A 14,722-nucleotide genomic window follows, 5' to 3' on the forward strand; every position below is an offset into this window, starting at 1 on the left:
ATTGCCTTCAAGAAGCATGCTTCCACTTTGCCTTCTCTTGACCTCCACGTCTAAGAAGCCACGCCACACGAGTGTTCCTGTGGCTGGCTTCATTCCCCCGCCTGCCCACCTACATGTTCATTTCTTGAATGATGGTGATGGCAGCACACAGAGCTGAGCATGGAGGCTCTGCTAGCAGTGAGGGAACAGACCCCGAGAGGGGCCAGAGCTGGAGGAGGCTAAGCAGAGGGAATGGAAAGTGAGGTCCAGGCCCAAGTACATGAGAAAGGCCATAGCATAGGAACATTTCCATCATGCTCAGACCCCGAGTGGGTTCCAGCTTATCTCCATCCTCAGAGGAGGAGCTGCGATGAGACTCTACTTGCTTAACACCCATCCTCTCTCTTGTTTAAAAACATGAGCACATACAGGAATGGGGCATGAGAAGGAAGATTCGGGGAGCCCAGCAACTCCAATGCCAAGGCTAAGACATATCGCTAATATGAGAGGCAGAAACATCAGGTCTGGAGAGCTTCTTTTTTCTTTGGTAGTGTTGGGGATGCGTGAGTGCTCTACCACTGAGCCACACCCCAGCCCCTCACTGGGGGATTCTAGGCAGGGGCTCCACCACTGAGCCACACCCCAGCCCCTCACTGGGGGATTCTAGGCAGGCGCTCTACCACTGAGCCACACCCCAGCCCCTCACTGGGGGATTCTAGGCAGGGGCTCTACCACTGAGCTACACCCCAGCCCCTCACTGGGGGATTCTAGGCAGGGGCTCTACCACTGAGCCACACCCCAGCCCCTCACTGGGGGATTCTAGGCAGGGGCTCTACCACTGAGCCTCACCCCAGCCCCTCACTGGGGGATTCTAGGCAGGGGCTCTACCACTGAGCCACACCCCAGCCCCTCACTGGGGGATTCTAGGCAGGGGCTCTACCACTGAGCCACGCCCCAGCTGCTCACTAGGGGATTCTAGGCAGGTGCTCTACCAAGGAGACACTCATTTCCCTAATATTTATGCAGTTAAAAAAAGATCCTGGCAGAATCAGCAGAGAGACCAAATGTCAGCCCTCAGGACCGAATGCCAGATCACTGGTGGGAGACCGAGGCAGACATCACACCTGTGCCGCAGTTCTTATACTTCTTGCTTTGCCCATGCAGGACCAGTGCGAAGACCACCAGGAGGACGAGGAGGAGGCTGGAGAGCGCCATCACCAGCAGGAACCACCACTCCTCATAGAACGGGGCCTCAGCTTGTGCTGTGGAAAAGACCACACAGGATGAGGTTCAATGGCAGCTCCATACAGCATCTCCCCAGAACCTGGCAGCAGGGAAGAGGAGGAGCTGTCATGGCTGCCACAGCTCCATAGACAATCTTCTGGGACTTCCATAAGCTCCACAGCAGGCTTGGGAATCCACCCTTAAGAATTTTTCTGAGTCGGGCATGGTGCCGCATGCCTTTAATCCTAGCACTTGGGAGGCAGGGGCTGGTGGATAGCTGTGAGTTCGAGGCCAGCCTGGTCTACAAAGTGAGTCCAGGACAGCCAAGGCTACACAGAGAAACCCTGTCTCGAAAAACCAAAAAAAAAAAAAAAAAAAAAAAAAAAATCTGTCTACTCTATAGAGTCAAGTTTGGGGTAACTATTAAGTTTCAATTTGGGGAGACCTAGAATTCCCTACAATACAAGCCTCTTGGTGCTATAAAGGGTTATCAGGTTGGTCAGTTTCACTGATATGCGCAGAAGATCCCATCTTAACTATAGGTGGCACCATTCCCTGGCTGGAGTCCTAAAGTACACATGGTGGCTTGAATAAAAATGGCCCCCATAGGCCCATAAGGAGTGGCACTCTTAGGAGGTGTGGCCTTGTTGGAGTGGGCGTGGCCTTGTGGTAGGAAGTATGTCACTGGGGGTGGGGCGGGCTTTGAGGTCTCAGATGCTCAAGCCAGGCCCAGTGTCTCACTGTCACTTCCTGCTGCCTACAGACCCAGAAGTGGAACTCTCAGCCACCTCTCGGGCACCATGTCTGCCTGCATGCTGCCATGTAAGAGTTGCCGTGGTCGTGGTGTCTTTTCACAGCAATAAAGCCCTGACTAAGACACTGTATGAAGGAAGAAAGGGAGCTGAGTGTTCCTTCGTTGCTTTCTGCTTCCTGGTTGTCCGTGTGCTGTGAGCAGCTGCCTCGCGCTCCAGGCTCCTTGACTTCCCTACTATGACACACTGTACGGGAGACAGAGCAAACCGCTTCTCCTTTAAGTTGCCTTTGTCAGGGTACTGTATCACGGCAACAGGAAGGGAAACCAAGTCAGGATGGATGTATACTGGACCATCCTCTGCCACCCCTGCTCTTACCCTTGAGAACATCCCCCATGCCTCCTCTGACCCCACCTGCTCAGAAACACTGATGCTGTTTCCCCATCCCTGCCTGAACCTTCCCTCAGGGGATGCTGTGTACTTTGCTTCATTACACTTGTTGATATCTCCATGGCAACCTGGCCCCAACCATCTTGACTGTTCTCTACCACCCTCTCTCCTCACATCCATCCTCTGACACTGTCCGTGGAGAAATCTGCCCATCCCCACCTCCTCTGTGGGCTCCCATTGGAGACAGACAAGGTGATGACTGAGCCCTGGAGGTCTCTGCATTTGAGGCATATCGCGGGCTCAGATGCCTACTGCGCATCTATAGTTATCTATCTGTTGACTTCCTCTACTGGTCCAGGAGCCCCTGAAGTCTGGGGCTGTGTGATCTGTATTTTTCTGTCCCTAGTCAAACTGGGCTGAACTAGGGACTTCCTGTTCGAACCTGCTTTTGAGACATCTATTCAAAAGTGTTTCATGGAAAAGCTGCGTTGGCAAAGGGTACACGTTTTCCTTCCTGTTTATTTTGTTCCGTGCACTGAGAGGGGGAAATGGGAAAATGTCTTCTCTGCAGGTGCTGGACAGCCCTAGGGCCCCACTCCTGCCTTTCAGGGGTATCCCTGTGGGGGAGCTTGTTAAATGGCACTGAGGGCCCCGCATGATGAGCCACACTTACAGGCAGAGCCGAGGGTCTGCCTCCAGCTGCCAAAACCTGCAGAAAACACATCCACCTTCGCATTAAGCATCTCACTGGCTGGATGACGAATGAGGGCATGCTGGGAATAAAGGGGAAATTGGCTTTGGATAATGGGACACCACAGGGTTTCTCAGGCGATGACAGTGTTTTGAATCCAAAGGATGTAAGTGGGGTGTCTGGCTGTGCATTCAATATCCCGTATAGCAAGTCCCGTGACTCTCAAGCTGGCCACCCAGGCGTGTTGGCCTGCTCTTCTGCTTGGCAGGGGGAGAGGGGGCCTCAGCTGTCCTGAGGGGGCAGTTCTCATGCCAGGGCCTGGGTCCTGATGCAAGCAAGGCCAGTGGGTGACGGCAGCTAGCGTTTCTAAAGGATGTTGTGAACTGACTACAGTCCCCATGGCAGCCACTGCTGGCTTGGATGCTGTGGGATCTTGGAAGTGTTTGCAGATGTTGCCCTGTGGTGGTGGTGGTGGGGGGGTGGTGGTGGTGAGGAAGCTGCATTCCACCTGCTCTGTGCTGTGTGGGGTTCAAGGCCACATGAGCATGAAGCTGTTTCGTAGCAGTTTTCCTTTTCCGTGTGTGTGTGTGTGTGTGTGTGTGTGTGTGTGTGTGTGTGTGTGTGTGTAGGCCAGAGGTCAACCACGGGTGTCATCCTTAGGAACACCCCCTCACCTCCTTTTAGACAGGGTCCCTCACTCGACTGAAGCTCACTGATCAGGCCCCAAGGATCCCCCCTCTGCCTCTGCAGAGCAGACACTGCAAACGCATGCCACCATGCCTGGTTTTTTTTTTTTTTTTTGATGTGGGTCCTGACACAGCCCAGTATGGCACTCTCTCTCTCTATCTCTCTCACTTTGTCTGTTTAGGGTCCTTACCAGTAGCTCAGAGTCTGAGGGTTCAGCTCTAAGAAAGCTGTCCTGGGGAGGGGTTGCACAGCGTAGAGGGTCTGCACTGTGCTCCCCACTGCAATCTGCAGCAGCTCCTCCTCCCAGCCGGAGGGCGTGCCAGCCTCTCAGCGCCTACCCTCTCCTCTCATGGAAAAAAAAAATGAGTGTTCCCACTTTGCACATCTGTCCATTGAAGAAAGGGTAGCGAACCTCACATGTCCCAAAGGGGCTTACCTGACACTGCTATGGAAGGGCGGCTGGGCTCCCCAAAGCCCGCCTTGTTCACAGCTACCACCCGGAACTCGTAGGTCACCCCTTGCCGCAGCTTGTCCAGGCCCACGGTGTATGATGTGGCGCTCCGGGGAATGTCCTTTGCAAACATGTCCCACAAGCCTTCATCTGCAAGAGGGGTCAGAGATGGAGCAGGGGGTCAGGGCAGCTCTTCTAGAGATGAGCTCGCAGCTGCCTGTGACAGAGCATCTGATGCCAGCCTCAGAGGCTGGAGAGGCGTGTCTCCTTCTTCAGCAAATGCCCCGGAGTAGCTAGCTGGGCTTAAGGATTTCTTTATTTGTTATTATACTCGTTTATTTTGTGAGGGGGTATGTGTGCGCCGGAGTGCCCTTGTGGAGATCAAAAGACAACTTGCAGGGCTCAATTCTTCTACCATTGTGTGTGCTCTGGCCCTGAAATCAGGGCATCAGGCTTGATCGAACCATCTCCTTTTTCTGGAGCGCCTTTTTGTTTCTTTGTTTGTTTTTCCTGAGGCAGGGTTCCTCTGTGTAGCCTCGGCTGTCCTGGACTCACTTTGTAGACCAGGCTGGCCTCGAACTCACAGCGATCCACCTGCCTCTGCCTCCCGAGTGCTGGGATTAAAGGCGTGTGCCACCACCATCCGCTTGGTTGCGTTTTCTTACCTCTCCCTTTCTCTTATATTCTCATGGGTTCCAGTCCTTCCTGGTTCCCACTTGATGTCACCTTAGGGACACTGGCTCCCTTCTGGCTTGCTGCTGCCCCTGCCTTTTCCCTTCCCTGATTTCCCTACACACCCCGTGGCCGGCCCCGTTGATCCTGTTCTTGACCTCCAGATAGCTGGGAGCTAGTGGGTCACCAGCTGGCTTTGTACTCATCACAGGTTCCAACCCTGCTCTGTCTGGAAACAAAACCCAGGCAGCAGGTTAAGGGGACAGTTTAAGGTACAGCTTCCTTCCAGCACTGTGGTGGCCCGCCGTTCGCCATGCCCTGTGGACAGGATGGCCATGTGTGGTCCTGGGATGGCTGCAACCTATCTGCCCTGGGGGTCACCTCTTTCAGAGCAAAGGGTTGGACTATGTGGGAAATGCAAGCCTGGCACATGGCTGGGGACAGCACTGTTAGGGCTCCATGCTCTCTGCTGGGAATTAGACCCTGGTTTCTGCCTTGAAGGCCACTTCCTAGATAAAATCTGGATTTCATTGACTCTTATTAATGCCGGGTGTCTTGAGCACCCACAGTGTTAAGCCTGCCCTACGTGCAGAGTGAGTGGTTTGTGCTCACCCACACCTGTTAGGGATCGAACCCAGGTGTGTTTCATGGCTGAGCCACTCTCAACCTTTCAATGAAGGTTTCTAGGCAGGTGCTCTACTGCTGAGCTATACCCGAGTCTGACATTTCCAGTCAGTGGTCTGGTGCTATCGTTATGCATTAAAAAAAAAAAAGATTTTGTATTCTGGACAGATGCTTGCAAATATGTGTTCTCAGCAACGCTATTCACAATGCCAAAAGGTATAAACTACCCAAGTGCCGCATGGACAGACAAAGGCCAAACAAACTGCTGTGTGTGCACATAATGGAATATTACTCCACTTTTAAAATGGAGGGATTCTGACAATATGCATGAATGCTGAGGAGAAGACGCCCGCTGACGCCATCCAGTCACAAGGGCCATATACTTCACAAATTTTGTTTAGACGAGGTCCCCAGGGTTGCTCAAGTGCTGAAGACAGAACGTAGAACGGGGGTGCGGGAGGTGTTCCAGGAACCGGAACTCAGTGGTTTCCAAGATGGAAGGCGGACGGTGGCGATGGGTACACAGCACCAGGAAGCTACTCAAGGCTACATTTAAATAAGGTTAAAGTGTGGCTGAGGAGATGGCTCAGGGGTAAAGCATGTGTTGCACCAATGTGGGGACCTGAGTTCAATCCCCAGTACCCACTCAGAAGCTGGGTGTGGAAGCACACACTTGTCACCTCAGAGCTGATTGGCTGATCTTCAGGACTTGATGGCCAGTCAGGCTGACCTAATGGGTCATCTCCAGGTGAGAGAGAGAGAGAGAGAGAGAGAGAGAGAGAGAGAGAGATATCTTGTGGAGACTGAGAAATGACACCCAAGGTTGACTTCTGGCCTCCATTCGGCACACACACACACACACACACACACACACACACACACACACACACACCATACACCTTAAAGTGGTGACTTTTATGCATAGTTTTCCATAGTAGGTAAAGACTAAATTTATGTAAATTCTGATATTTAGGAAAACACTAATAAAATCCAAGCCAGAAAACACGTTACACAGGGAGAAGAGAAAGGTGAACGGCTTTGGTTCTTAAGCACCAAGCGACAGAGCTAAGGACACACGGCCAGTGAAACTGGTCGTGATGGTTCATGCTTGTAATCCCAGCACTCTGGTGGTAGAGGCAGGAGGAGCAGTAGTTCAAGTCACCCTTGGGTTCATAGTAAGTTCTAGGGTAGCCTGGGCTACATGAGGTCATGTCTCAACAACGGTGATGATGACAACGACAATGAACCAAAAACCCCAATGCACTGTGGCTGAACAAACTAACTTACATAGCGTTAGTGCAAAGCTTGGTCCTGTCACTGGCTGGGCAACCTTAGGCAGAGCATTCAACTTCTCCGGCCCTTGTCTGTCAAACGGTGATAATAGAGGTACCAATAGTGTAGGCTTCCCTTGAGGATCCAAATGTTTTTTATTTATAAAGTGCTCAGCACACGGCTTCACACGCAGTCGGCGCAACATGAGTGATTGCAAATAAAATATAAACGATTCCCCGAGGAGGCTGTTGCTAAAAGGTGGGCGCACAGCCCCAAACTGTTTCTATGATGTAGAAGCCCTTCGCAAGTTCAATTTCCTCTTACAGGCAAAAGTGTGCAGGAGTTGAAAAAGCAGGCGATCTGGGGAGGAAAAGCCCCACTGAATATACATGCGCACGCACTCGCTGTTTTTATGGCTCCGGGGTGATGAGAAGCAGAGCCTTCCCACGGAAGATGCACTCGGATGGGTTAGCCCCACGGTAAACAGGAGGAGATTACCAGTGTGTGAGCCTCTGTTTGCTCCAGGGTGTAGACTCTGCCCTGGGGAAGCCCTGATAGTCACAGGTTAATGAACAAGGCGGTGCTGACGGTTTGAAAGGCATCAGCAGAGACCAGAGCCTTGTGATTTGCTCCTATATACTCCCATAATTGGTCGTTGTTCATCAAGAGACCCGTCAAGGGTGGTGACGTCACAACGGCAAACCGTAGCATGGGTGGTCCCTCCTCTTACCTAAAATAGCAAGGCTTATGGGCACAGAATGGATGCCACTGTGGTTCATATATATTTTTAAATATTTATTTTGATTCTTGTGTATGTGTTTTCATGCGGATTTATGTTCTGTATGTGCAGGTGCCTTTGGGGTCCAGAGAAGGGTGTTGGATCCACTGGAGCTGGAGTTACAGGCAGTCGTGAGCCTGAAAGTGATGCCCAGAACTAAACTCAGGTCCTCTGCAGGAGCAGCAAGTGGCCTTAACCACCGAGCAACCCCTCCAGCTCTGGTGTACGTCTCTTACATCAAGTTTGCTTAAGAACAGTCTGGAGTGATAGTGCATTTAATACACGTGGCCTGAAGAGCCCTAGGACCCCCTCTGATGCCTCCTTGTTCCCCTACAAATATTTGCAGCCCATTTTGTGGTGGGATACTCTTCTGTCCTTCAGCAGGTGCGGAGAGTCTCTGTTCTTAGAGGCTATGGACAGTCCACAGACAGGAGGGAGAGAGAAAGCAAGGCCGTGTCCTGACCCCCTTTCTCCATCCCACATCCCAGGGAGGGACAGCTGCTCTGTCCATGGCTTACAGAGCAGGTGCTCAGTTCACATCACTGGCTATACCCTAGGGTTCTCGACTTTTTAAAGAACTCAGTAAACATTGATTCTGATAGTCTGTCCACCCATCTCCTCGGCAACCCACCCAAATACATTCATACATCTCCAAAACCCACCCATCCACCCACTTACCACCCACCCATTTACTCAGTTTCCCACCCGGCCATCTCCTATCCACACCCACTCACTCATCTATCCACTTATTCACTGACTTACCCACCCATCTACCTACCCATCCATCTACTTACCCACTTATGCACTCGCTCCCCAATCCAGCTATCAACCCACCTACCATCCATCCATCAACCCACCTACCATCCATCCGACAACCCACCTACCATCCATCCATCAACCCACCTACCATCCATCCGTCAACCCACCTACCATCCATCCGTCAACCCACCTACCATCCATCCATCAACCCACCTACCATCCATCCATCAACCCACCTACCATCCATCCATCAACCCACCTACCATCCATCCGTCAACCCACCTACCATCCATCCATCAACCCACCTACCATCCATCCATCAACCCACCTACCATCCATCCATCAACCCACCTACCATCCATCCATCAACCCACCTACCATCCATCCATCCATCAACCCACCTACCATCCATCTGTCAACCCACCTACCATCCATCCATCAACCCACCTACCATCCATCCGTCAACCCACCTACTGTCCATCCATCAACCCACCTACCGTCCATCCATCAACCCACCTACCGTCCATCCATCAACCCACCTACCATCCATCCATCAACCCACCTACCATCCATCCATCAACCCACCTACCATCCATCCATCCATCAACCCACCTACCATCCATCTGTCAACCCACCTACCATCCATCCATCAACCCACCTACCATCCATCCGTCAACCCACCTACCATCCATCCATCAACCCACCTACCGTCCATCCATCAACCCACCTACCGTCCATCCATCAACCCACCTACCGTCCATCCATCAACCCACCTACCATCCATCCATCCATCCATCCATCCATCCATCATCCACCTACCATGCATGTATGAACCTATCTACCATCTATCCATCCCACCTATTCATGTGTCCACATATCCATTCATATATGCACCTGTTTACCAACACACCCATACCCCTGCCTGTTCCCTCACACACCCATTTATGCACCCACCCACCCACCCACTCACTCACTCACTCATCTATCCATCTATTCATCCACCCACCCTTTCACCTACCTACTCACTCACTCACCCACCCACCCGTCATTCTGCCCAACAATCATTCATTCACCCCTCATCTTCCTACCCATCTGTTCCCCCCTCCAGGCAGCCATCTTTGCTTCCCATGGCCTCTCTCAGGCCCCAACTCCATCAGACTTTCCATAAATGACAACCACCCCTGTTTTACTTCGTGCTTAGCTCCAAGGCCCTAAATGTTGAGTGCATCATGGCATGTTTTCCATGCCACGCTAGTGCTATGCTATGAGAGTCTAAGGACGGACATACAGCCTTGCAAACTGCGTGTTGGTCAAACCCACTGACGTTAAGTGGGAGCGCCGGAGCCTGGAGCATTTGCATTGCATCTGAGGGCTGAACACCTTTGTGGCAAGCTCTCTCAGTGTCCTCTGCATTCATGTTTCCTTAGTGCTCTCCTGTCACTGGGGACAAACACGATTTCCCCTGCTTCTGTCGTTACCCAAAGACTACATTTTACTTTAAGAGCTCTGCCATAGCTCCAGGAACTCCGTGCATTTTTTATAAAAACATTTTAAAATATTGATATAGGATCTCAACACCGAGCCATTTATCCAGCAGTCTACTTAGACTAAAAAACGGGGGTGGGTGGGGGTGCCAAGATAATTTCCTTCTGAATTAAAAGAAAATATTTGCATTTATATTTTGCTTAATTCTGTCTTCTAAAATTAGCATGTTATACTTGGATTATAATTCACTGGGCTATTTATCTATACCAATATTTACACGGTGATCACCAGTGGGTTAAAATTTAAAAAAACTCTGGCAGCTGGGAGAGCGGCCACTGTTTCCCAACTGTGGGTTGTTTTTTCTCATTTTTATTATGCTGCTAAATATCTCAATAAATCGGTGATGGAGAAAATACCTCCACAAATTTGTGAGAAAAATAACATTACAGGACTATTAACAATAATGAGATTTGTGCAACTGATTTTCCTTGTACCAGGAAGATCCCCAGTGCCTGGACTTCCATCTCAATCAGAACAGGAGAGGACAGTGTGACTGTGCTTTCCACAAGAAAACCCTGGACATTTAGTGCGGGTGAACCACTTGTCATCACCGCAAGAAACCTGTGACATGCCTAGAAGAATAGAGTCACCACCTGTCTCACAGCACACACAAGGCCAGGTCTCTACTGTCTGATTCCAGATCCCAGAGGATGAATTCTCGATGACAGGTCTCCTGGGTGACTGGCTCCCTGGGTGATGAGTCCCCTGGGTGACAGGTCTGTTGTGTAGCTGGTCTCCTGAGTGACTGACATGTCTCCTGGTTGATTTACTGGTCCCCTGGGAGACAGGTGCATCTCCTGGGTGACTGGTCTCTTAGATGGTCCCTGGGTGATTAACATGAGTCGGCTTGCTCTCCTGCCTGACCCCTAGATGCCGGAGCCACAGGCAGCATCAGCAGAGAACAACCAAGGGTGACTCTGGTCCCTGAATAACTGATCCCCTGGGTGACTGATCTGGGTGACTGGTCCTCAAATGACTGATGCCTGGATGAGTCCTCGGGCGAGGGATCCTTGGATAATCTTCCCTGATTAACTCCCCGATGACTGATTATCGATCTTGCTTTTTTTAGCACACTGTCAAAGAAAGTCTACCTCGAGGTTTTTTTGTTTTTTGTTTTCCCAAGACAAGGTCTCTCTGTATAGCCTTGGCTGTCCTGGACTCACTTTGTAGACCAGGCTGGCCTCGAACTCACAGCGATCCGCCTGCCTCTGCCTCCCGAGTACCGGGGTTAAAGGCGTGCGCCACCACAGCCCGGCTCAATGCCTCGAGGTCCTAAGACAGCCCTAGGATGGAAACTGGCAATGTTCCTATGGAAGCGTCACTGTCACCCCAGACCTAACATCCCGTTTAGGTGAGGGGAACTGGGGCACTCACTGACTCTGTGCCTTTCTTCCTCCATTGTGTTGTCCACCCTCAGAAAGGCAGAACGGAGGGCCTGAAAACAGAAGGCGCTTCTGGTACAGACACACCTGCAGTCAGAGGCTACGAAAGCATCTCCCTAGAGGATGGAGTGAGGCAGCCTGGAGCTCTCCATCCCGGCATCTCCCCAGCCCCAAGGTAGGGGACATGTTTGCTTTTCTGAATCAAGACAGAGCCCAATGCAGCATGACCGAAGGGCCTTTGCTGGATGTATCCCCACCAGCGCCTAGGCATGAGCGCCGCCACAGGTATCGGGGTGGACGGTCTGCCGATACAGAAGTTTGATTTCATGGCCAATTAAACAGGGTCTCTGTGCTGAATGAAACTGTCACTCACCACAGAGACTGCAGGTTCCACTAACTCGAGCAGCCAACAGCCTGACCGTCAGCCTGCAGCGCTGGCCGAGTGAGTGGATGCCTGGCAGTCCGTTACTTCTCGGAGAGCTGTCTGTTGTTTCTCTCTGCGTGGAATGGTCAAACTAGGGGGCGAGGCTTAAACAACAGGCTAAATACGGCTGCTAATAAAATGCCTTTTGTCTGGTCCTTGTCCAAGGTAGCAGACAGCATTGGGAGTGTGTATCAAGGCAGGGATAGCCAATGAAGGGGACTGACCCAGGAAAAGGAGGACACCAAGGCATTTGATGCTCATGGGGGGGGGATGAGGGGGAAGAAGAAAGGAGAGGGAAAGAGAGAGGGGGGTAGGGAGAGGGAGAGAGGTCCACTTGCTATACCTGCTGACATGGGGCTGTCCAGATTCAAAGAGTATGCATTTTTTTAATTTACTTAACCTGTGTGCACATTGCATGTGTGTGCATATATGCATGTTTAGGGCAGAGGAAAACCTCAGGTGTCACTTGTCAGGTACTGTTTCTTCTGGCTTCAGAGGCAGGGTCTCTCAGTGGCCTGTGGCTGGCTGACTGAGCTAGGCTGACTCTCCAGAGAGCCTCAGGGAATCTGTCTGTCCTCGCCTTTGCTCCCCGCCCCCCCCCCCATCCCTAGTAGTGGGTTTATAAGCATGCACCACCGTGCCTGGCTTTATTTAGCACGAATTCTAGGAATCAAATTCAAGTCCTTGTGCTTGCCCGGCGAGCCTCTTATCAACGGAGCGGTCTCCCCAGCTCGGTACTGGTTTACTTCTGAAACATGGCTTACCTATCTGGGTAGCCTAGGCTAGCCTGGGGTTCTCCTCCTCCCTCGTCCTCTGGAATGCTGGGAAGATAGGTCTGCACCACCATGCCAGGCTTGGTAATATTGATTTTCTTCCTGGTTCAGTTAGAAGTCGCCTCGCCAAGAATTGAAAATGAACACAATGGATGGGAAAGGATTTGGGGTGCACCCATGGGGGAGCTGAGGGTAGACGGGCCTTGTCCCCCCCCCCCCCCCGCCTTCCGCAACCCCCCCCCACCCCCCAGTCCTCGACGCCTGCAGGCTAAGGCATCATCTGTGAACACGACAATGCAACGTCTGCCTGCCTTGGGTGCGTCCTAAATATATATTTCATGGCTGCTTTGGAGAGGCAAGTATATTTATAGTGCCTTTAGTGTCATTCCAGTGTATTGTGTAAATATGTAAATTAGGCTCTGAGAGCTACACAGCAAAATGCCTTGGAATAATTTGCGTAAATAAATCATTCGAGTCTGCCCACCACATAGCTGCTTTCCAGATGCCTTTTCTAACACAATTCCAGGGGAGACTCGTTCAAAATTCAGAGAGATGAACCAGCTGGTCAGCCTTTCCTGACAGAGCTCGATGGTCATGCGCTCAGGCTGCACTCTGGGACCGCCCTCACTGGAATAAGAGACTCTGTGACTTGGTCTGATGCTACCGCCATTAGCTGCTGCTGGGTGCACTGGCCATGGGCTCTTCAGGGGGTGAAGACTGGGAGAGGGATAGATGGGGGGGGCAGGGGGCACAGTGTTGATGGGTCTCACTTCACTGGGGCAGGCAGGGATGTGGCTGGGCAGGGACATATCAACCTGAACAGACCATCTGGGTCCTGTGTCCTGGGACCTAAGTGTCTCTGTGCCCCGAGATGCCAGGCGGGCAGGTCTCAGCATGAAGTAGGACTCCGCCCGGAGAAGGGCTTGCCAGAGAGCTTCAGTGGAGAAAATGAGAAGATACGGTCTTTAATGGTTTGTGTAATGAGGCCTGAAATAGATGACAGCTGAGATCCAGAGGCCCCTGGGTCCCAGCAAGGTGTTTAAATATTGACGATCTATAAAAGCTTGCATGTCGCTGTGAGCTGTGGCTAGCCTGCGTTGCAAAGGGGATGGGGCATCTTGCTGTGTGTGTGTGTTTGTGTGTTTGTGTGTGTTTGTGTGTGTGTGTGTGTGTGTGTGTGTGTGTGTGTGTGTGTGTTTTCCCCAATGGAAGGCCCTGGTCCAGCAGCCACCATCATCAGCAGGATTCACAAGGGGATATGGTTGGCAACTCTCTTCTAGTGTTGGTTGCAGGACAGCAGCAAAAGCCAACGCTGAACACAGTCACTGCAGAGAGCTGGTTGGCTGTCCCTGGGGTCATGGTGGGGACCACATAATCACAGAAGGCCCAGCACCTTTACTGATTTGAGAACCCTGGTCTCTAGAGCTGGCCAATGCCTTGCTCCTCAGAAATCATTTACGGCCTCTGGTTCAGCAAGTTAGAGCCATGACTTCCCCTTTTTTTCCATTCTCCTCCCTCCCTCCCTCTCTCCCTCCCTCTACTGCCTCCCTCCCTCCACCCTTTGTGTGTTTTCATTCTATGACAGTTTCACATCTTACAAAATGTTTCCCACTACCACCCAGGAATAAGCATTAAAGATCTGTTTGTTTTGTGTATGTGTGTGGGTAAGGGTGTGTCTGTGCAAGCTCTTGCATCTCGGTCCAACAGCCTCCTTAAACACCAGACCAAAATGGCTCCTAACACAAAAGCGCGTCTAGCATTGGGAAAGAAGCCTCTTCCTGAAGCATGCTTGGTGCTTTCACCTGTGTCCACCATCATCTATTTCTTATGAGCCGTGTAACTGGCCGAAGGTCACAGTGACACTGCTGCTTAGCATTCTCCATGTCTGGTGACAAGCCCCCCCTCCCCCCACCTCGCCCTACCAAGCTCCCAGTGGTAATACGCAACTCAAACCATCAGACACTAGTTTTCCAATACCATCCACCCTTCATTATTGAAACCAAATGGGGCTTTCACACACAGGTAGGTTGGAATGCAGATTAGCCCTGTCACTATGGAGAACAGGATGGAGGGTCCTCAGAAAGCTAAAAACAAAGCTGCAGATGGTCCAGTGCTCTGGGTGCTGGGTCTCTCCTGCCATCATGTGCTGCCTGTAGTGAGGCTGCCAGCCCTCAGACCCCACCAGTCCTCTTGTCTCCCCCTCCGCCAGCCCTGGGTTACAGGAACAGGTGCACACACGCACAGCCACGTCTTGCTTCTGATGTGGTGCTATGGATTTGAACCCAGGTCCTCATGCTTGCACAGCAAGCCTTCTTACTC

General features: G+C 51.6%; 1 protein-coding gene across 2 annotated transcripts in view; it reads right to left on the reverse strand.

Moving 5' to 3' along the window:
• The window catches only part of SDK1 (sidekick cell adhesion molecule 1), a 955,689-nt gene that overhangs the window by 19,586 nt on the left and 921,381 nt on the right, over window positions 1-14,722 (reverse strand). For both annotated transcript variants that reach the window (XM_084763891.1, XM_084763892.1), the window contains exons 41-42: window positions 4,160-4,324; window positions 1,104-1,241 (exon numbers count right to left, since the gene is read on the reverse strand). In XM_084763891.1, coding sequence (XP_084620017.1) covers window positions 1,104-1,241; window positions 4,160-4,324 — 303 coding nt within the window. The remainder of the gene's footprint in view (window positions 1-1,103; window positions 1,242-4,159; window positions 4,325-14,722) is intronic.

Source organism: Acomys minous (genome assembly GCF_964271855.1).
Source record: "Acomys minous genome assembly, chromosome: 16".
NCBI lineage: Eukaryota > Metazoa > Chordata > Mammalia > Rodentia > Muridae > Acomys > Acomys minous.